The sequence below is a fragment of the Lethenteron reissneri genome, chromosome 36 (assembly GCF_015708825.2).
Source record: "Lethenteron reissneri isolate LAM-NWPU_2019-01 chromosome 36, ASM1570882v1, whole genome shotgun sequence".
Taxonomy (NCBI): Eukaryota; Metazoa; Chordata; class Hyperoartia; order Petromyzontiformes; family Petromyzontidae; genus Lethenteron; species Lethenteron reissneri.
Window position 1 is genome coordinate 13,836,886 of NC_083814.1, and position 23,801 is coordinate 13,860,686.

Below are 23,801 nucleotides of genomic sequence, written 5' to 3' on the forward strand. Positions count from 1 at the left end.
ATATAGCCGAGTGGACTTGCCGATTACTTATGTAATGGTTCGAGAGAGGCTCGCACTGTTCTGGGAAGGCAACATTTTATTACTGAACACAACTCGTAACGATACACGTAGGGTGGTGACCACTGACCTATCCTCACTAACACTCGTTAACACTAACACACTGATAGCAACTGGCGTGGCCAAGCCAGGAGGGCTACTGCTTGGCCACGCTGACTGGAGGCTTGACTTCACTCTTCATGAGGCGACTTCATCCCGGACTCGAGCAGCCTCGCACCAGGTGTGGAGGCCGCTTATATGCGCCACAGCGTGGCCGGGGTGCGGCCTGGCCACGCCCCCCTTCGAGAACCCTCGAGAAGGCTCTGCTTGTAGCCTCGTGGCCCCCAAGGTCCCCCTGGGGCTCCCGGCCCCCACCTTGATCCGGTCACGTGTCCGGTGATTAACCCGAACAAGCTGTGCCTCCCAACAAGCAACATGAATAAATAACGCGAGAAACATATGTATGCATTGGAAGAACCCCGGACGACAACACGATAACGGCAATAACACCAATCATACAACAACAAAATAACATCCAACCCTGAGGCACCCCGCACTAGCAACCCGATGACCACTAACGAACTGCTGCGGGGGAAGAAAAGCACGCACACAAGCAATAATAAAGACCCACAGAACAACTTGCAATGTGTGATAGTGTTATTTGAACCGTGTGGTCCATGAACGAGTGGGTGTGGCCCTGCCCCAACACCCTGGGAGGTCTGGGGTAAGCGTCATTGCAGGCGGGTGTTTGCGGCTGCCCCATCGGGGACTGCGGTGTGGATGGTGGGCGGTTGGTCGTCCGCATCCAGCGGAACGTGAGAAGCAGCCCCCGTCGGCACCGAGGGGATCACGAGCGCCGATCCTGCGGGCGGTACCACCTCTCGGCGTGCCCCCCATCTCGCCCGGCACACCAGACATATTCGGCCCTCAGGGATGGGAGATGAGTTAACACGACGGGGTTGCACAAACGGTTTCAGTCGCGACGGGTGTATAAACCAAGTCCAGCGGCCGAACCGAATCTTAACGCATTGAGGCCGGTCGGCCTGCACCACCTCGACCGGCCCTCGCAAGGGCTTGTACAGCTTAGGCGACATGCCAATAGGCACCTGTGGACAGTGCAGCCAAATCCTGTCACCAGGGACCCACTGCTTGCCCAATACACGACGACTGGATTCGCTGATGATGTGCCCGAGGTATCGTACTGATTTCTGCAACAAATGGCACTTTTGGGGTTTGAACTTGAGATTAGCCTGTCGCATTTTGAGAAAAACAGTGCACAGCCTGACAAGATGTTACTCAAACGTTCGATTGAATAAAAATAACGTCATCTAAATAGATCAGGCAGGAGTCCCACTGGAGTCCCGCCAAAACCAATTCCATTAACCTTTGTAAAGTAGCTGGGGCCGAATGTAAGCCCATCGGGAGTCTATTGAACTCGAACAACCCTTGCGGCGTCCGGAAAGCCATCTTAGGCCTGGAGCAATCGAGGGGCAACTGCCAGAACCCCAAAAGGAGGTCGAGCGTAGAGAAAAATTGTGCCCCCGCCAATGTGTCCAGTGAATCATCCATACGGGGCAGGGGATACACGTCCGCCACAGATCGCAATCAACGAGGCTATGCGTTAACTGTGTGTTAGCCGACTCTCTGTGTTGCATTACATTACATTTCCAAAAGATTTGCTACATTTTATTTTCTCAAACTATTTCTCTCTCTAAAATTCACCAGGCTCTCATAGGGCCATTCGATCTTCTTTCCTCGGTCGCTTCGGGGTGGATTCATTGACATTCTAATTTATCTGTCCCAGCAGCTACCCCAGCAGACCCACCTCTCTCTCTGCCCCCCCCTCTCTCTCTGTATTTAAGGCCTCGACACAGATGCATTGGGTCTCTGTGTCTATGTTGTGTCTCTCTCTGCTTGTGTGTCTGTGTGTCTCCGTGTCTGTGTTTTGTCTCTCTCTCAAATTTAGTTCTATCTGATGATGGTTGCTTGTGTTGCAATAGAAACGTCGTACTCTATTATTTAATTTATTTTCTTTCTACGTGACTTTACCGAAATAACCAAAGAGTAATTCCTCAATTAACGTGGTAGATGCGATTCTGAAAAGTGCCACGTTAAGCGAGGAATGACTGCTAATGAATAACATTTGCACTGAAAGCGGTTCGTCGACCGCGTTATAACGGGTGCGTGCAAAAAGTTATTTTAATAGAAGAATCGCGTTAAAGCGAAAACGCGTTGTGTAAGCGCCACGCGTAAAAAGCCAGGACTTGCCGAATGCACAAGAGGCGGCAGAGCGCACTGCGATTTGAGCCGAGTGAGGGACACGTGGCCAATTGGGGGTCCTTCTCTCTCAGCGACTCTCAGCTCCCCCCCCCCCAATTCCTTGTGCCCCCCCCCCCACTGCGCCCCCCCACCACCCCCACCCTTCTCTCTGCGCCCCCCCCCCCCACTTCCACCCTTCTCTCAGCGCCCCCCCACCACCCCCACCCTTCTCTCAGCGCCCCCCCCCCACTTCCACCCTTCTCTCAGCGCCCCCCCACCACCCCCACCCTTCTCTCAGCGCCCCCCCCCCACTTCCACCCTTCTCTCTGCGCCCCCCCCCCGTCTCCTCATTCCGCGATGCCGCCGCGCAGGAAGCTTCAGCCTCAGTCGCGGCCGAGCGCGAAGCGCGGCCGCCGGGGGAGCGCGGGGCGAGCCCGAGCCCAGGAGCTGCACGGGGAGTCCGGGGAGGATGCGGGGGAGGAGGAGGCCCACAACGCGGCCCCGGAGACGCCGTTCGGGCCCCGGGAGACGGTGGTAAGAACGACGCGGAGTCGGGCGCCGATTGAGGTCGGGACGGTGCTCACGAGGAGTGATCGGCACCGCTCCCGACTCCCCAGCGCTGATGTCGACTCGCCCCGGGCGAGGCCTGGAAGGCCGCGGCGAGGCCCTCGGCGAGGCCGCGTGCCGCTCTCGCTCCGCCGCGGACCTCGCTCCCGCTGGACTGCGTTGCCAGGCAAGGCCGAGGCTCCGCGGCGGGCCTGAGCTTTGTGTGCCCAACTCTTAGCTCGGTCAATTTTTATTGTATTCATTCATTAGCAGTTTGACTGATTCACTACGGAAATCATTTCGCGATGCCATTCACGCCTTTGATGACGCGTTTCATTCATTACATTAAAGTATTGTATTAACTTTAGAAACACGTACAGGCTTTGAATGAAACATTCACGACAGGAAATGGACATTGATGAGAGAGAACACGCAGGTTGCGGACATCATCCGAGCTGTTAGCAGAAGTGAGGGAGCTGGAGCAGCGCCGGTCACGGACGCGATGTTTAGGAACAACACTTGAGTGGCAGCCAAGGAACTCGACGCGTCCAGGAGGAAACCCGCCGAGGAGATGGAGCCATGAAATCCATCCAGGTGCAGCTGCTGCGCAGGTTGTTGTATGACAGGAGGATCGTGAAAGTTGGAGGCTTGGAGATGTGTGTTGAACTTCTTTCGCACCGTATGTAGCCAACCGTGCTAACCCAAGGTGCGGGAAGGCTTCACCCAGCAGCGGATTGGATCATGGCTGATGATTCATTGGTTCAGACGGCAAATACTTTACTGACGTTCTGGTTATAAGTGCTTGATGGGATGGAATCCGTCACGTCTGTCTTAATGCGAATAAAATGTACGTATAAAATATATTTTTTAAAATGTATTTCACAAAATAAAGAATCGTATATTGGTTTCCTGTTCGAACATGGATAGTTTCCTTGCTATACATTTTACAAAGATGAAAAATAACAATGTTTTACCCTTTCTGGCAATATAGCAGGTGTTAAGATGTTCAGACACCACATGGCATTTCCTCACCAGTGTTAGACCAGAGAATGCCGGAAGGCGCACAGTAACAAAGCCAATGCAAGTATCAGAACACTTATGGCTCTTAACACTGATGAGACAAGGCCATAAAGAAGGCTGTCTCTGGTGTAGACCAATCAGTTTCAAAGACAATGCGTACATCAGATAATGGTTGCATGTTTTGCCACAAGCATGTGTGGTTAATGCAGAATTGATGCCTTGCAAAGGGTATCTTTGGTGTTTGAACATCTTAACAGCTGTTTATTGCCAGAAAGGGTAACACCTATTCTTATTTTTCATCATTATTTGGATGCTGGCAATGAGGTCCCATAAATATTTTACAAGGAACTTTCATTCAAACAAACGGTGATTCAAGTGTTTCATTAAAAAAGTGAATCTGGAAACCTGCTAATGGATTGGTCAAGTTGATAAACAGGACTGCTTAGTCTCGTCCACACACTTTGAATTTCTAATTCGCTCCCATTGTCTCTTTCCAAAGCTTTTATGACCTTATTCAATTCAAGAAACCTGTCAACTCTTTTCTATTACAACTTTGAGAGTGCTATTTATTATTGGGTGCTTGACGTTTTGGGGTTGTGGGCCTGTGCTCATCAACTGTGTTTTAAAAACAAAATAAGTATAACCCGTAAAAACAAAGTTTTTCACTATAAATCCTTTATATGCGTGGCGGCTAGAGTCCTCTCGTCCTCTGGCTTGAGATGGCTGCCACCTATGGGTCAGATGATTGCATTGCACCATTAAGCAATTGGTAATTAAATATAATATTTTTGTCCTAAAAAGTGTAAAAAATGTAAAAAAAAAATTCACGAACATTAATTGTCACGCACAACGAGTCTGTGTGGAAAATGTCAGCTCGATTGGATCACGGGAAGTGGGTTAAAAAACGACCGAAAGATTTGCACGGTCCTAAGCAAGCAAGCGAACTTAATATAAAGGATTTAAAAAGGACCAAGCCACGTTGTGTTCCAGCTGCTGAAAGGGGCTCAAGTGTCCGGGCAGCTGCTGATCTGCGGAGCGACCAATTGGGACCTGATTGGCCGCAAGGATGTGCCCAAACAACATGGTAAGCAGTGTCTCAGACCGCCTGTGGTGCGCTATGCCATTTGCCCCTTTCCGCTTTTCCCCATTCGCTGCTTTATTTCTCTGGGTTGGCTGTGTCTCCTGTGTTCCCATCTTGTGTGTTAAGTGTTTGCAATGTCTCTGGACCCACGGGCCATTGCTAACCCTCCAAAAAACTCGCGAAATCACCATGCAGCAAAACATTTGGTTTTATGAGCAAAATCGTATCTGCAAGGGTTCCCACCTTGCCTACAGTATACGGAACACAGATTGGGAATTTTTGATCTAGACATGGTAGAATTTACTTTAAGAACTACATACATGAATTTCCTATCACACATATTACATTGTTTATGAAGATTGTTGGGAACAAAATAACAAAACCTTCATCTGTCAACCAAGCAAGTAAGCAGGGTTAAGGAAAGTCTGCTCTACCATTTTCCTCATCCCCCCACCACCCTAACATTGTTCTTCACAATGTGAAGTGTCTTGAGATGCAGTCGTATGAAGACGTTCTATACATTGAAGTTGTTGTTGTTTCACCGCAGTTGCCTACAAGAACCTGGGAGTTTCCCTGTGGGGGCCGCACCGCTACGGCTGTCTGGCCAAGGTGCATGTGAGCAGTGTGGTGTCGGGCCCAACGGCCTGCCACTGTCTGCTTCTCACCGATCTCGGGCAGGTCTACACATGGGGTTCGTAAGAGAGGGCGTCTGAGTGTGAGAGATTTGTTTTTGCTGTTTGTCATTGAGGTGAATTTGTGTAAGAAGGAGAGGGTATGTGGGGTAGTGTAGCGGTTTTCACATTTTTCTATGAACCCTTCAACACCAGTTTGATTCCCGCTCATGGCCAACACCAATGACGATTATCTGAACTGTTCCTTGGCCTCCCCTAGGTCGACTCAACCTCAAATGAGTACATTGTACAATGTGTAAACATCGCCAGTCAAGAGACAAAGATGGCCGGGCGTGTTGTTGGCCACCCAACCCCATGTGTGTCATGCCAGCCCTCATAGGTGTTCACTAACAACATTTGCCCCAAAAATCTGTTAAGGCTATCTTTTGGCATGTGGTCTGGTTTGGCAGTGGAGTTCACACTCTTAAATCAGTTAAGCAGCATTATCATGTCATTTTCTGTGTAATGTTGTGACAATTGCCTGGCCTGTCACTCCATACGAAGCTCTGGGTCTTCTTTGTCACATGCCATGTTTTATCTAGGCTTGTGAAACATGAACCCCTTTACAGGGTCACCTGCGCAAGTTTGAAACACTGGCGGCCTGTTTACAATCCATCTTGGTTTTACCTAGGCTGGATTGTCAGGCATTTGCAGATACTCGAAAGATCTGGACACATTGGGATCCCAGGTGGTACATCTGCCAGTCACCGTATTACATTAACCCGAAACTTATTGGTATATTTCATGACCTGTCTGCAAGATCTTAACATTTGAAGTTTGAAAAAAGTGTGGTGGTGATGTTACCACCACTTGGTGGTGAATGGCTGCTGCTGTTTATCGAGAGAGTAAGGGGGAGAGAATGTGCTTGAAAGGTTTACTTTCTATGATGGTGAGCAAGGGTGGCAGTACGGTACAGTATAAAAAAATATTGTACCATATTATCATCCTGTACTTAACCAAAAAATGCCACACTACCATAATCACGTAGGTAGAAATAAAATAAATCGCGACGTTTCGGGCGCAACACAAGCGTCCATCATCAGGTGGGAAAGCATAGTCTTCTGCTGAAGCAGACTGTTTTAAAAGGTTTGAAATGGGTGTAGCTCAAGGGTCATAAAGAAGTGGCCGGGGCTAGTGATGTTAATGTGAGAAATTAGCATGTAACTGTAAGATAGGAGAGCGGCCTCTGCGACGAGGGCACGGAAGTGGCTATGTTAATGTGAGAGATTAGCATGATGTTAATGTGAGAAATTAGAGGGCACGGAAGTGGCTATGTTAATGTGAGGGATTATCATGATGTTAACGTGAGAAATTAGAGGGCACGGAAGTGGCTATATTAATGTGAGAGATTACTATGATATTGTGAGAAATTAGCATGTAACTGTAGAAAAGAAGGAGAAGAAGAGTGTCCTCCTCGACGAGGGAGTGCAACCCAACGGGTGTAATACGGAAATCTTTTTGGTAACCCCTGCTATGTACGGTAAAGTGATGGTTTTGGTTGGATCCTTAGGAGGTTGTCTCCGCATGACTGGGGAGACAGCTTGGCGGATTGTACGGTCCGAGTATCCGTTCATCCTGAGGACTTGGTGTACCTGCTCCAACTCACTGGCTAGGTGGTTGGTGCTGGTTGGAGATGCAACGGGCCCTATGGTGTAGTGTTTTGATGAGGGAATTCTTCTGGGCTGGATGGTGGTGGGAGTCAGGCTTTAGATAGGCATCCGTGTGGGTGGCTTTCCTGTAGAGCGAATGTCCCAACGAGCCATCAGGTCTCTTCTCGATCAAAACATCCAGGAATGGTAGCTTGCCATCCTTTTCCACTTCCATGGTGAATTTGATAGATGGGTGTATGGAATTGATGTGTTTGAGAAATTGGTTCAGTGCTGGCAGGCCATGTGGCCAGATGACAAACGTGTCATCTATGTATCTCTTCTACATGGAAGAACGTAGGGTGGATGTCTGGATGGCATCTGTCTCAAAATTTTCCATGAAATCATTCGCGACCACTGGCGATAAGGGATAACCCATTGGGGTACCCTCATTTTGTCTGTAGAATGTACCATTCCAGGTGAAGTATGTGTTGGTAAGACAGTGCCTTACCAAAGTTGGTACATCTGGATTCAGTCCTTGTTGGACCAGGTCTTCAATGATTGCAATGGTGTCAAGTACAGGTACATTGGTGAACAGAGAGACTACATCGAAACTATAGTAATAGGTTTTTACCCTTTCAACTGGTACAAAAACTGACACCTTTATACAAGGCATCATGTTTGCAATAACCACAACACAAGCAGTCAAAATGCAAACAAAAAGAAACAACTCTGGTGATGATAATGATATGCACTGTCCTTGAAGTTGATTGGTCCACACCCGAGACAGCTTTTCTTAGAGCCTAGTCTCCATTGGCGTTGGACCAGATGACGCCAAAAGGCGTACAACTCAAAGACAGCGCATTATCAGAGTTTTGAGAGCTCGGGTAAGCATTTACACTATAAGACCTCCTTTACCAGTGGCAAAATATAGTAATAGGTTTTTACCCTTTCAACTGGTACAAAAACTGACACCTTTATACAAGGCATCATGTTTGCAATAACCACAACACAAGCAGTCAAAATGCAAACAAAAAGAAACAACTCAAATGATGATAATGATATGCAATGTCGTTGAAGTTGATTGGTCCACACCCGAGACAGCTTTTCTTAGAACCTAGTCTCCATTGGTGTTGGACCAGATGACGCCAAAAGGCGTACAACTCAAAGACAGCGCACTATCAGAGTATTGAGAGCTCGGGTAAGCATTTACACTATGAGACCTCCTTTACCAGTTGAAAGGGTAAAAACCTATTACTATATTTTGCCACTGGTAAAGGAGGTCTTATAGTGTACATCGAAACTGACAAGCAAATTATCCAGAGAGAGTGAGATGTCCTTGATTAGAGAAACCAAGTGAGCTGAGTTAAGTACAGCTTAGGTCAGGGGTCGGCAACCTACGGCTCCGGAGCCGCATGCGGTTCTTTACGGGCTGCTTCTTGACGATATGTACGTATGTACAGTATGTACTCAGATGCATTGCGGCTCTTGAAATACTGAATTTTGTACCGAATTGGAAAGAAATGGCTCTTGTTATTTTGGTTGCCGACCCCTGGCTTAGGTGGACTTACCAGTGAAAGGAAGCAGAGTCTCAGACAGAAATCGGACCAGTTTGTAGGTGGGTTAGTTAATCGTGGAGACGATAGGACGGAGCGGGGTACCTACTTTGTGGATTTTTGGAAGGCCATAAAATCTGGGTGGTCTAGCAGCTGAATGTTTTAGGGAGCTCTACTTTGTCTGATCGATTAGAGAAGTCGATTTAGTGATTATATTATTGGTTTTAGTAGCTAGGCAGTTGATTGTGAGAGGTTTATTAATGCTACAACATGCGTATTTACGAGCAGAGGTGTGGAGGAGGATGGTGGTCGTTGATGCTGTGTTGCGTTTTCTAGGCCGAGGAGATAAAGGCCAGCTGGGGCACGGGGACTTGAAGCGCGTGGAGGCCCCGCGGCCTGTGGACGCGCTCTTCAAGTTCACGGTCGTGGCGGCAGCGTGTGGGCGGAGCCACACTCTCTGCATTACCGGTCAGCAGTCGGCGCATGCCACAGCCATAGCCCTGACAAGTCTCATTCATGTCGTTCCACATTCGTACGTGATTTCACAAGCCTAGGCACCTTTTGTCGGTGTCAATTCAAGTTCCTCATCATTGTCCATGATCTATCCAATGCTGAATGAAGACCTCTCCAAGCAGTTGACATTTCTCATAATCTTAAAATGCCACAGTTCATCTTGCTTTTGCAAAATAACTGAATTCAATGGTCTATCACTGCGGTGGACGTCGTCTTGCCGAGTAAATATATTGTTAGTGACTTTTGTTTTGCTATTTATCTTAAGCCCAACTTACCAACCTTCCTCATTAACGAGAACCCATATCTAACAGAGGCCGTTATCTATAAACACGGGACATTTTACCAGCATTGTCTTATGCAAGCCTGACGATGTTGATGACACACTGAATGTCAAAACCAGTCCAGCGTTTACTTGTATTCAACCAATGCTGCTGAAGAAATCACTCCCAGATGGCCGTGCGGTCAAGTTTATTTTGTTTAACGAGGTCAAGAGTGACCTGGGGAATTTCATCTGTCAGTAGAGGCTATGATTGTTGTGTATTTCAATTAAGTAATTTTTGTATTTGGAAAATTTAGACTGATGCCTGCACACAACAGCTTACTCTTGCAAATTGCATTGGAGGATCTTTATAGTGCACTGTGAAGCAGATGGTGCGTAATAATGTTTGTTACACCCGCAATAATAGCCAGGGCAGGCGCCTGATTCGAACCATAGACCAACAATTGGAAAATGCGCTGCCTCTAGAGAGACAGATATGGGTAGGAGGGCTGTTGTCTGCTTATTTATTTTTAGAGTAGAGTTGGAGTAGCCATGCCGACGCACAAGATACTGTTTTGCAGAGACTGGGGTGGTGCTGGCGTTTGGAGAAAATCACCTGGGACAGCTGGGGCTCGGCACAAAGAGTAACGCCATGCCAACGCCCAAGCAGGTAGAACAGTTTGGGCCTCGCGTTGTATCATTTCCCCAATTTACATGCATTCTCATGTTTACGATATGGGCATTGAATCATGCGTGTGAGGATCAATATTTCAATGTGTTGTATGTAATGGGTTCATGTGACCCCTTCAGTCACTTAAAGTGCTATCATTCACCAATATTAAGTGAAAAGCAAGAAGGGGAATGGTAACTTCTCTATAGCATAGTGCCATACACGTGTACCACACCGTACATGATTATTGTTACACCCGTTTATCCAGGAAAACCTCAATACTATTTCAGGAGGGTTCTGCCAAGTTTTCACAGTTGGCGATGACTATTGCTGCGCCAGAACACAATGGCTGATTCTTTTAATTACATCAGAGAATCTTTAACGTCCTCTGTAAAGTAGATGTCACATCGTATGTTATGGTTAATTTAACTGGAGTTTGTTGAACACGTAGGATTTCACAACCAATATCCAAAATAATGTTTTTTTGGTTTAGATTGCGTAAATATAAATGTGTCGTCAAACCCGCCACCACCCAACGCAGCCAATTAGTAAGATTTGTTACGTAAACAAAACGTGTCAATTAGTACTTCAGCACACCGCTTGTGTGTTGGAGAGTAAACACAGAGCATTTACAATTCGAGTACGACGCTTCGCTGGTGATTACAACAGCTTCATCAGGTGATTATCCAGAATTGTGGCAAAGTCTTAAATAGAGCATGGGTTCTTATTTCACCTTTATTTATCAGTTGCAAAGATCATAGGGTGGTTAATGTAGTCATAAATTGCAATGGATCATGTTCATCTGAGAATATACAGTACCTATTATTGGTTGGGGTTAATCAACTTTACAGTGGAATGCTTTTCTATTTTGTTGTACATTATGTTGATCTGCGAATATGCATATAATATGCAGTACCTATCTTTGATTGCTCACAATTAATCAACACACAATTGAATTCTAGATTTGAAGCTTTCGTGACTGCAAGGATTCATACTCTCAGTTCTTTCGGTAAAGTTACGTAGGTAAAAAATGAAATTAAAATTAATAAAAATAAAATAAAAATCACGACGTTTCGGAGGCAACACAAGTCTCCGTCATCAGGTGGGACCGTCACAGCCAGATTTGCTGCATTAAGTGAGGCAGGGATTCAAGATGCAAGCTCTTAAATACAAGTTAAGGGGGAGGAGAGGGGGGGGAGCTTATCAGAATGTGGTAGCCAATGAATGGAACGTATCAGGAGGGGGGGACGGGGCTAAAAGAAGACACAAGGTGCTCGTAGGCGTCGACGAGTAAGTGTTTGTGCGCAAGTCACTGTTGTTGCACATGATAATGTATTGGAAGGGGGGGGGGGGGGCTAAAAGAGAGCACGGGGTGCAAGTGTACGTGGACATGCCTGTGCACAAGCACCTGTTGATGCACATGATAGAAAAGAACGAAAATGCCCATGTTTATACCAGTGTTGGCTGGCAATGAAGAGAGTACTGTTAAACGCTGGGGATGTTAACACTCGGTAAAGTAAAATAGTGCCTATCAGATAAGATGGTCCAAAAATGTGTAGTTAAATCTTTTTTACATGGTTAATAACATCTTTCCAATGATTACTAAGTTTGTACCCATCATCACGGTTGAAATTATGTCTGTGTTTGTATATAATTTCAACCGTGATGATGGGTATATCTATACAATACAAACACCTGCATAGGTATGCAATTATACAGTGTATTGATAATGCACTTCCAAGCAGCACTAAGCCTTGAGCTATCAGAAGGGTTACAATTATTTCTATTTGTCTAAATTTCTAAATATCCCCTAATCTTGGCCAGTAATAATACATTTTACACAAAACATTAAAAAATTCTAAAAATCAATTGAATGTCCTTGTTGGCACGCATGTTCTGCAACTGCCGACAGCTGTGTTTGTGAGTATTTCATATTTTTATTTTAGTCTTATGCTGATCATTCGTCCCTTCTGACCAGCATAGTATTGGCCACAGGAGAAATTAATCCGGTACACAGCTTTTGGCTAATTGAACCTTATGGTGGTACCCCGGGGTACCATAGTACCTCGGCTCTTGTATAATGTCCGTGATGGAGTCATTCTTAGTCTGTTGATGGTCGGCGATGCAGCAATGGACTCCTCTCGACGAGCTGTACACGATGCACCACTACGGTGCGTACGAGCGTTCAGGGTTTCAGCGCAATCGTCCTCGCTGCGTTTCGACATTGCGGAGTAGCACCTGATTTCGGATTGATTGGTACCCCAGTCGCAGAGTTAAGTAAACCCCTGGAAAAATAGTGTCCCAGAAATAAAATATTTTATTGCCTCGGCCATTTTGTATTATTTGGTACCCCGAGATACCTTATGGCGGTACCCCGGGATACCCCGGGGTACCGCCATAAGGATCAATTGCCTGATGAAGTTGGTTGTAATCACCAGCAAAACGGCATGCTCTAATTGTAAATGTTGTGGGTTTACTCTCCAACACCGGTGTGCTGAAGTAGTAACTAATTTGCAAGTTTTGTTTACATGACAAACCTTACTAATTGGCTGTGTTGGGTGGTGGTGGGTTTAACAACACATTTATATTTACGTGATCTAACCCAAAAAAAAGTTTTATGGACAACTGCAGTATTAACCAGGGCGGTCTGCTGAACAACGACAAGAAGCAGCAAATGCACTACCACTGGGCTGCGTCACTGCCTCATGGTGCAAAGAACCCCACACGCATCCTTGGCCACACGGAGAATACATAGCTGCACATGTGTACCTCCTGTATTAATGATTGTGCTGCTCGCCCTTAAGATTGTGTACAGCGGACAGCCGGTGGTAAAGGTGGCTTGTGGAGCGGAGTTCAGCATGCTGGTGGACTGCAAGGGTAATCTGTACTCATTCGGCTGCCCAGAGTATGGACAGCTGGGTACGTGGCGCGGTGATGCCGGAATACGTTATACTCGTGCAAAACGCTCTTTAAATGGATATTATAACTTGTTAGTTATTTGATATGCTGTGTTTACAGCTCACACCTTGCTACTACCATTGATTGCTTCAGTTTACTATTCATTCTAATGCTTGTTTGTCCAGGAAAGCCTCACTGAGTCTCAAGGTTCTTTTTCTAGACATGTCCTGCCAAGTTTTCACAGTAGGGGCAATATTGCTGTGTTTATTCTTTATTTGAGTAATTTTCAGGTATTTTTTCAGCATTGGGATATTTTGGCTAATACCAGCTGCATTGTATGTGTTTAGCATGGGAGGAAACCACAGAACCCAGAGGAAACATGCAGAACAGGGGGAGAATATAAAAACTCCAGACAGAAATGAGCCCAAGTCAGGTATCGGACTAGGAACTTCTTGCTTTGTGGAACAAGTGTTTCCACCGTGCCACCCTGCGGCCCGTTAATTAAAGATGGCAATAGTCTGAGGAGGCCTTCAAACTTGGATAGATCATGTCCGATGATGACTACTGCCGTTTGTAAGAGATCAATAGCGTTTACTACACGGGCGTGCAGGCCACAACACGGACGGCCGCTTCCTCGCGTGCGCCAACCGGCTGGAGTTTGTGTGCGAGTTGGCACCGCGCCGCGTGCTAGTGTTCACGGAGCGCACGCGTGACGGGAAGGTGAACACCTGTGCCGGCCGTGTGCGTCACCGACATCGCCTGCGGGTCCAACCACACGGCAAGATTTCACACGCTTCTCTTTACCAGATCACATCCGTTCACGAGTACATTCGATGTTTGCGCCGTTTGTATAGCACATGGCTATCACGAGGAAGGTGCTCTGTTTCACAGATGCAGTCTGCAGTCTTTTCTCAGGAGGGGGTGATGTTGCTCTGAGTATCTCAATAATTTGTGAGTAGTAATTGAAAAGTGTCATTAATTGACACGATCTTTTAATATCCATTCTGGGTTCACAGTGCTTTGTGTTAATAGGTGCTTCATAACAGCTATTATTCTAACAGTATTTTAAAAGCTACACAGGATACCGTCGTCTCTGTGTGTGTGTGAGCAGCTGGTGCGAGACAGCCAGCGCCGTGTGTTCTCCTGGGGATTCGGAGGCTACGGTCGGCTCGGCCACTCAGAGCAGAAGGACGAGATGCTGCCTCGACTCGTCAAGATGTTTGACTTCCCCGGCCGGGGCGCCGCGAGCGTGCATGCCGGCTGCAGCTGCTCCTTCGCCATCATCGAGACTGGTGGGTGCACTACGTAGGACCGGTGTACGCCTGGTGAGGTGGCGGTGAGATCGAGGGAGTGGCGGTGGAGTGGTGTATATAACTCCTGCTGTGATAGGCGACATATGCCGTGTGTTGTGTGTTGTCCGCTGTGGCTGTACGCAGGGGCACTCTATTTCTGGGGTACCTCAAGCACCATGCGCGAGTCCACCATGTACCCCAAGCCCGTGATGGACCTCGCCGGATGGAAGATACGCAGTCTGGCATGCGGGTAAAAACCAGCCCAGACCTCTACCTCCGTCATGGGCAGAATGTTTTATTATATACATTTGTGCTTTATGGTCGGCAAGTAAGGCGGTGTGCTTGATCCTGTGTGGTGTCAGGAAGAGCAGCGTTATGGTGGCGGCTGATGAGAGTACCATCAGCTGGGGTCCATCTCCTGCTTTTGGGGAACTGGTATGCACGCACTCACACGCATGCACACATGTACGCTCGTTCATACATGCCTACACACACACCTACACACATGTCCACACACACAAGCACCAATACAACAACAACAACCGCCATTCGCCACTAAGTGGCGGTGACGTCACCACGACGCTTGTGCCAGGCCATGTGCACCTTGTGGCCACGTGAAGTGTCGAACGCCCGCTGGCAGGAGGTCACGGGGCAGACCCAGGTGCCACGGGTCGACTGACTGAGATGATCGAGATGACTGGCTGATGCACTACCTGTGCCACCTACTGTGCCAACTTGCTGTGCTTTAGCCACCCGGCGCTCCACCCGTTGTTGTGAGCGTTGCCCCTGTGGCTCCTACTATGTTTATTCTCAGCATTGTTGCAGACTTTTGATTTCGAGAAAATATTGTAAACAAGTCGGCATAATGTAAACAAGCTGAATAGGACTACAAAACTGTCGTGATGGTGTCTACATTCACAGTCAACGGGGGTGACAATGGTAGTGCAAGTGCAGCCTGGATTATTAAAACGAAATCGGTGGCTCAGAAGTCAAAGATAATGAGCCGCTACCACTAAGATCCTGGGTACCAATCCGGATGCCAGATGTCGTGATTAAACTGAGTTCTCAAGTGTAGCACATTGATGGTTTCAGCTTGGTGATTCATGGCTTCGCAAAGAAAAAACAATGTGTTTTTACAATTGATTTGGTTAAATTCTATCTCTCAGACGTTAAAACATCTATTCGACTGTCACAGCCTCATAGCAGATTGTATGGGAAACTTTTGTCCACGGTCATTCTCTGACATACTGGGTGCCCTGTTTTGCGAGATTATCTGACTTGATCCTTTGTCTGGTAAGACAATGCTGATGGAACAATTGCAGCAACACATTTGGACAAAAAACTGAATTATAGGATATTCTTTTTTAATGCCAAGCACTATTGCTGAAGCTATCGTCATGCCTGTGGTGGAACTGCTGATGACCTTCGGAGTTTGAACCGAGGCGTCGGTACAGCAGTGAGACCACAGGCCACATGCTGTAATAAAGGAACCTCTGACATAATTCTAATGTCTTTGCTTTCTGCCTCCGTCACAGGGGTATGGTGACGGAAAACAGAAATCATCTACCATTGCCAAGGAGGTGAAGCCCTTGGATGGTATCTACATTGAGCAGGTGGGGGCGGTGGCATAGGCCACGATTCAACTCTTTGGCTGTGAGCTCTACAGTGCGTGTGTGCTCGTGTTAGTCACTTGTTGACCCAGGATACCCTTGCACAAGAGATTTAGTTGTCGCAATGTGTTCTCACTTGGTAAAATAAAGTCAATAAATACATAGAATTCGATCAGTAATGTTATAGCATTTGTAGAATACTTTAATTTATTCATAACCCCTAAAAATGTTTAGAAAAAAATACTTGAAAATGCTCAAAACAAACTTAAAGCTATTTTTTTTTGTCATTAGTGACTAGGTTGAGAACATGCCATCACTACGCTGGTTTAATCACCAGCAGCTGAAACCCGGCTCAGTGCTCTGACCCGACATCCACTTGGGACACCTTGTCCCGTGCTCAACCCAGGACTGAAATTGTCTTTCACTTCTTTTGACAAAATTCTAACTTTGGGAGATTTTACTTGGACATTCAGGAAAACACTCGTGGGGCCTTTATAATGTCGAGTTGGAGCGATATAATTTTCACAATATGATAAAAAAAAAGTTTAATGATAGGATGATTATTGTGATATTAGTTTAACTTAACTTTGTCATTGTATTTCACATTTTGTCCTGTTTTTGTGCTCCACTTCAAGTACAATTCTATTGCTTAAAGGTTATTCAACTGCAGTTCACTCAACATAAACCTGCCATTAGTCTGCTAATCATTGTGTAAAGAAGCTCCTTGGAGACATCCATTTTTGCAGAAGCAAAGCGTTATTTCTAACTTAACATATTTACAGTTCTGAGTGTAACAATCGCCACGCTCGTAATTGCTATGGCTATCTTCCTCCCCGATGATTTCCACCAAGTTGAGTCTCCAACAGTCAGCCCCGATTCTTTCCACTTTGTCGATCTCGAACAGTCAGCCCCGATGTTGTCCACCTTGGTCGTCGATTATTCCCCGAGCAAGCACCCCGGTCGCGCGCCTCGCTCCCCCTCATATACTCGCTTGCCCCGCCCATATCGGACAGTGCCCCCCCCCCCCCACTCTACTATAACACTTGTGTCCTTTATTGAATAATGATTACAGTGCGTTCCGGCCACCTGTTTCCAATGATCTCAACGTGTGCCTTCTAGCACTTTCTCTTTGCAGTCCCCTAGATCTGTAACTTTCCGATCACGTGAATGTTTACAATCTTGTGATGGCCGCATATTAACCAGGACTGTGTGTGCGTTGTCTCGCTGGGTGGTGATGACTTACCGTCCCTGTGACACAGGTGGCCATGGGGCTTTCCTTCACGCTAATGGTTGCCCGGGATAAAGGAGAGGATGACGAGCAACGGATCTTGAAGCTGCCCGAGTACAACCCCCGCGACTTGTAGCTGCTCCCAGAGCTGCCGCATGAGCCACTCTCCGCATGAGGGCCTTCTCCATAATTACTAATTACAAATAATTACTGGCCACCCAGCACAGCCTCTCAGCATGTGGGGAAGGCCCTCATGTTGCCAAATTTGTCTGGATTAATTAGAAATAATTACTACAATTGTTTATCTTTAATGTCAATAAGAATGAGATATCAATATGTGTATGCATGCTGTGTGTACACACGTAATGGCCTGGATCTCTTGGTCTCTCTGGCTTCGTCTACATTATGAAAGCGGTGATTCTTCACATCCTGCTTTCTTATGTGATATCTATACATTCCAGAGGCCTTGAAGTGTTTTTTCGCAGTTGATAAACATTGCAAAAAAAAGTGATAGTTTTCAAAGTGTTAGATGTCATATACAGGTATTTGCAAATTGGGTGAGAGTGGTTGGTGAGAGGTTTTTATTGTTCCCTTGCTGTTATGACCTTGGACCAGTTAATATTCTTGTGTTTAGACCACGTGGTGGCATATATTGACGTGCTACAGATTTTATGAAGACCTGATGTTTAGCGTTGTTTTATAATGTAACGGAGTGCCTTTGCACGTCGCTCCTAGGCAGCTCTAGAATTCATCGTTTTCAACTCAGGGTTTTGTACGTGACTGGCGGCGGAACACGGCAGCTCTCTGTGGCCTTACTCCCATCGCTATTCGCTGTGCGTTTCATTCAGGAGTGACTTGTTACGGTGTGGAATGAGGTGACGAAATGTACCGAAGAGTCAAAGGGGAAGAACTCTTACCCAACCGTGCAGCCCATGGCGTTCCCCGACTATGCAGGGAAGGCCCAGATGTTGCCACTGGTGTCAAGACAGGACATCGTTTTTTTGGCCTTGATAAGTCTGCTAAGTACAGCCAGTCTGACTCAACTGTGAGACACCATCGGTTTCTACATCCAACATTGATCATTCACAGTCTTTTGTCAATCCACTGCTGGATGAAGGCCTCCTCATGCAGTGTCGGTTATACTTCACACTGATCAGTGCGGCTTGGTGGAAGAGGGAACCCAGGACCAGAACAGATATCACCATTGATGCTGTAAATCAAACTGAGGTCACTGGGTTCATAGCACAATGTGTTAACTACTGTGACACCATTCCATCTTCTGGCATTAGGAGACGGCTGCATTACCAGTGCTGCACATACCCATCAGCAGCTTACCATATAAGAATAAATAGACTTTAATTCAGCTAAAGGCTGAACATTGCCAGGACAGATCCAGCATTAATGTTAATGCTACGCCCCAAAGAGGCTAAATGGCAGTGTACACACATTTAATTACTCGTGTAAGAATATTTTCAGGTTATATGTGTTGCCTGTACTTGACCCCTTCACAAGATATCGCTTACATTCACTGCAATGTTTAAAAATGATTGAATCGTGACTCCTATTCACAATTCGTTAAATTGCAATGGGTTTTTTTGTTATTGCACCCTAAGACTATCCCTTAGGATAAGACCAGGGGGGGGGTGTAATTCATAAGGGTAGTCAGGGCTTGCTAGGGGGAGTGCACAGGGTACAACAATACTTCACAATGAATGTAGACCACAGCCGTCGCTCATTTTGGTATTTTGGCAATTGCAATTTGAAATGTGACAGACATGGATGCGTTGTTGGGTTTAAACTTTAATAAATGTGTTTTTTGTACTTTCACAGAAGCATTGTCAGTATTGTGCGTTATCGCTGCAGCTGTTAAATGGTAGATTGGTTGTTTTAGAACAGAACCAGAAGAGACTTGCTTGACTTAATGTCGTGAAGCATTCGCACCAGCAGCTAATTACACGCAGTCTTACTCCACGCAAGACTGGGCAACTCCTGCTCTTATTATTACCTAGGGATCTACCCCGGACCCTTGATGGGTATGGGGTCCCACCTGTTGTATGTGTTGGTTTATGAAATTTTGATAAAAATAATAAAATTAAGAATTTTCAAAAAAAATGCGCAAATCGCATAAATTATGTTAATGTATGTAATTATATGCATAAATTATGATAATCACGGATATAATCGTAGTAATGTATGCGGATGCTTGCGATTATGTTAATGTGTGCAGTTATGATAATTAGGCTTAGTTTCGTTTATCCAGAGTCGTATCAATCAGGATAACACGATTATCATTGATTAAACATTTACCGATTATCCTAGTGTGTTATGTTATTTTAGGTCTCTAGTTTCATATCTCATCACAGGCTACAGTTCTCAAGAATAAGACAGTTTTGCATGGACTTGGAAGGAACACTCGATATGCTTCTGTGATAACAATTTTATTCTAACAAGTATGTGACATTCTATCATGCAAGTCAAACATGCGTCAATAATTCATGAGCAAGATTATGCAATTAACTAATATGAATGACAACACTTATGCATTTGCGAGATTATGCAATTACGAAATTGAATGACTAAAAACACTTCTAACAATCGCAACCTCTACCTTTCATCAGGCATCTCATTAGTTCCCCCATGTATCGATCACAATCGGCGACTGACCGAGTTTGAAAACAAGCATGACACACTTGATATGGCGGCAATAAAAGCACTTATTGTACCCCGAAAGCGAAGCATATCTCAATCGATTCGTTGACAAGATTAAATCTGGTAACGGAATGTTTGAGACAATGGTGGGTGAGGGCGTGTGTGTGGGAGAGCGAATCTGGCTCTGTTTTAATTAATTCTTCGGCGAGACTGACAAAGAAACCGGTTTGACAAGATATTCTCTGTGCTTCCTTGAGCCTGTGCGTGTGTGGAAACGATACGACCCTGTTTGGAGATTTCCTCACAGTCCGTGCGGATTGCAGACGCGACTTTCTCCGCAGGGAGTTGAGCGGCGGCGCTTGGCGGTCCTCGGTAGCTGACGGCGCGGTGGCACGCTCTCTCTGCAGCTCTGACGGCGGCGCTCGTTCGGAAGGCTTTGACTCTCTTTCTCCACTGCGGGATGACGAGTCGGTTTTGGTTGATGCTGGTTGATCTGGGTGTGCGTATTAGACACACGGCGCATTCAATGGCGCTGTCCTCACAGCCGTTCAATCAGGCTTTCTCCACTGCTTCGCGCTTTCTGCTTTGCTCGCTTGGCGATCTCCGCCTTTCCTGCGGGTTGTTCGCTGGTCGTCACTCTGACGAGGAGCGATGTTTCGTTCGTTGCAGGGTGGACATTGGTGTCTTTGTTGGCTCGGGAGTGGTAGCTGGAGTCTCCGTCAGCTTCACTTGCAGCTCGGCGACTCAGGGTAGCGATTCTTCTCAGGTGGTGCAGACCTCGGCTTGTTGCTGCACGTCGCTACCCCGCGAACCTCGTCATTCTGGATGACGAAAAACTTCTTCATTGGCGGTGACGAGAGGAGATGGAGTCGACGCCCCGTGACGATCTGTGGTGGGCTGAAGCCCCGGAGACGAGATGCTTTGAATGGATTTTGCCTTTGCTTATATCGGGAAAATCCACTAGTATTCCCGAGTTTGTTCAAAGGCTGTGTTATAACTTTTCTCTTTGTTCGTGTGCGTTGTGGGCGTGTTCGTCCGTTCGTTTATTAGCTTTGAAGACACAGCTGTGTAATTATTCTGGAAGGAGGGGTGGGGGCCTCGCGACGGCGCCACCTAAGTTATCCATTAACCAGACCGACGATTCGTGTTCGCATTGAGTTATAAAAAAATATTCTAATCCATGTTTTTGTTTCTGAATAATATTTGTTGCGAAAACCTACGCGTTAAGCGAGCTTAATTATTCCCTCCCTTGCTCTGGGCGTTATCTTTTGTCTCACACAGCTTAAGTTGTTTTGGTTTGGAAGTTGAAATGCGCTTAGTTCCATTATGCCCAAGTTATGCCGAAACCGTGTTCACGATGTTTCATCGTGACCCGATCTCCCATGGAAATGTTATTTGCTCGCGTGTGCAAATCCTGCTGTCCGTGTTGGAACGCCCTGCACGTGTTTTATTTATTAATTTCCTTTCTCGAGTCGTTGCCCGCGCGCTACGATCTTTATGGGGCCATTTCCTGGCTTTGTGCCTGCGTGTGGAGATCCTCTCGGAAAGACAAAGACGGCCGTGTTGCTCGCTTCTCATGGGGTGTTGCGTTTGGTTAATTTTGAGAAACTTCTCCGCCCTTAGCTCCTCTAGGAGATCCACTTTAATTTCGTACTTATTATTTGACTTCTTGTGAAGTCAAATGCCATAATTATTTTTTTTAATGTTTCGGCCCGGCCGTGTAGAAATTATTTAAAGGTAAATAATGTCAGTATTTAATTAACAATGATGGGTCGTGACCTTGGTGCCGACTGTAGTCTGGTTTCCAATTGGAGTGAGGATAGATATTGTTTGCTTAATCTTCATGGCTAAGTTGGTAACTTTGTTTATCTAACATGGTTCAAAACCCGTCTGTGCTTTTTGTCGTCAATGTTGTTTCCTTTGTTAAGAATATAATTATATATTTCGTGGCCTGGTTTTGTATTTATCAAAGGGTTTTTTTTGTAAGGCTTTTTAACGAAAGGATATCATCCTGACCCTCCGCCTGCCATTCCCCCCTCCCTTGTTCCTCTTGTGTGAAATTAGGGGAGTTTTTATGACCTTTATTGCCCTCTTTCATGCCCTCTAGCCCTTTGAGGTGAGGTATGCGCGCATCTGTGGAAGTGTGGGGGCGTGTTCGTTCCACGTTGCCCCGTGTCTATTAAAAAAACGATTTTATATATGTTGGCAGAATAATTCTTTGAAAAAATAATATTAAAAAAATAAAAAGGGGGTATATACACAACACACCCCTTGGTGGATCCGGGGTCAGTCCTATGGTGGGTCAGGGGGGAAGTCTGGGGTGGGTCTTGGACAGCTACAGGCGTAGCGCTGCTTGAAAGTTAATAATCAAATAATGCATTGTTTGGGTGCATGCCTGTGTAGGGGTGTTAAAGAGAGGGCCCGTTATGCATGGCAGCCTATGGAAAACAAACACAGTGGGCGGGGCTACGTAAGTGCACGAGCAAGTGCCCTCTACGACGTCCGAGCCAGACACCCTGGGGGGGGCTGGTTCGAACGTTATGATCCCCCGGGGCCCCACCCCTCAGGGAGGGGTTGGGTATAAAAGGGGATGTTTCAAAGGGCTCGGCAGTTATGTTTAAGCTAAGGGAAGAAGATTGAAGACGTCTTAGATAGAGCCCTGGACTCCCCTGGTTCGATGTCCTTTTCAGGGCCGGACAGGATTGAGCCAGCGGCGTGGTCCCGAAAGCCAGAGCCGGTGCTCTTGTAAGAGCTGGTCTGGAACTCCGGGTACCGGGCCCGACTTACCAGTGTCGGGCCAGTTAGCCTCCCCTAGCCCATTAGTGGAGGATTCGGGGCTAGGACAGAGTTAGCTAGGGGTGTATCCCGAGTTATACGGGTGAGGGGGCCGATACCCCCTCGAGTGTGTATATGCCCACTGTCATATTGTGAATAAACATACGTGTGCCTCAACCTCGGCGTCAAGCGTCCTCACCGGTACTTCAACTGGTGTCAGAAGTAATTCGAACATGGACACGCGGAAAACAGCGCGAGCCAAAGTACCGCAAGAGGAAGACACTGCCGAGATCGTCGAGCCCGAGACGGCTCCACAAGACAAGGTGCAGCCGGGGCCTGACGCCTCCTTACCGGGGCATCGAAATGAAGAGGGGCCGCAGCCAGACGCGTTACGGCTGGCTCACGGGAGGCTGGCGGAGCTGCTGTATGCCGCTGCCGCCACGCTGGAGACCATCACGCGACTAGGGGCCGGTGATCCAACACGGGGCGAGGCGAGCCAACGACCAGGGCGCCTTCCCGCCATTTCGGAGCAGTCCGAATTTGAAATTCCCGCCATCGACGCTACAGCTGTTCGGGGCGTGGCCAGCCTAGACATCCGCTCCGACATCGCCGTCGCTGAAGCTGCAACGTCATCACAAGCGCGACAGGCGATCCCATCGGCCGTTCGCACCGACGCACAGCCGAGTGGTGGTGACATCAGCCTGCGGGAGTCCACAACGACCGCTGCGCTTCATCAGAGACTGCCCCCGCTGAAGGAGTTCATCGGCGCGGAGGGGGACTGGGCCGGTTTTCGCCGACGTTTCCTCGCCCATCAGGAGATGGCGAAATGGTCCGATGAGGAGGCTCTCTGCGCGCTGCCGGCGCTCCTCGACGGCGACGCGCTCGCCGCCCTCACATCGGCGCCGAGAGAGAAGTGGTCTACGTTACCGATGGCACTACAGCTGCTGGGCGGGGTCTATGGACCATCGGCTGAATGCCGACAGCAATTTTACGACCGCAAGCGGGGTGAGAAGGAGTCGCCCCTAGCATATCGGACGAGCCTCCTGGCGATGGCTAAGTCGGCCTTCCCTCGTATGGACGACGACGGCGTGGACGCGATGGTCACGGAGAAGATCCTCCTCCTGGCAGACGACCTTGACATCGCGGTCGTCG

At 47.2% G+C, this 23,801-nt stretch overlaps 1 protein-coding gene across 1 annotated transcript; it reads left to right on the plus strand.

The window, feature by feature from the left end:
• The first annotated feature begins 2,599 nt into the window (after window positions 1-2,599).
• Window positions 2,600-19,057, plus strand: LOC133351211 (protein RCC2-like). Its single transcript, XM_061566286.1, is given in 13 exon segments — window positions 2,600-2,829; window positions 4,852-4,945; window positions 5,490-5,633; window positions 9,092-9,223; window positions 10,109-10,197; window positions 13,002-13,116; window positions 13,706-13,824; window positions 13,826-13,873; window positions 14,207-14,387; window positions 14,532-14,637; window positions 14,750-14,822; window positions 15,923-16,000; window positions 17,257-19,057. Coding segments are annotated over 13 exon segments (1,461 nt in total). The 5' UTR covers window positions 2,600-2,652; the 3' UTR covers window positions 17,362-19,057.
• Window positions 19,058-23,801: the final 4,744 nt, after the last annotated feature.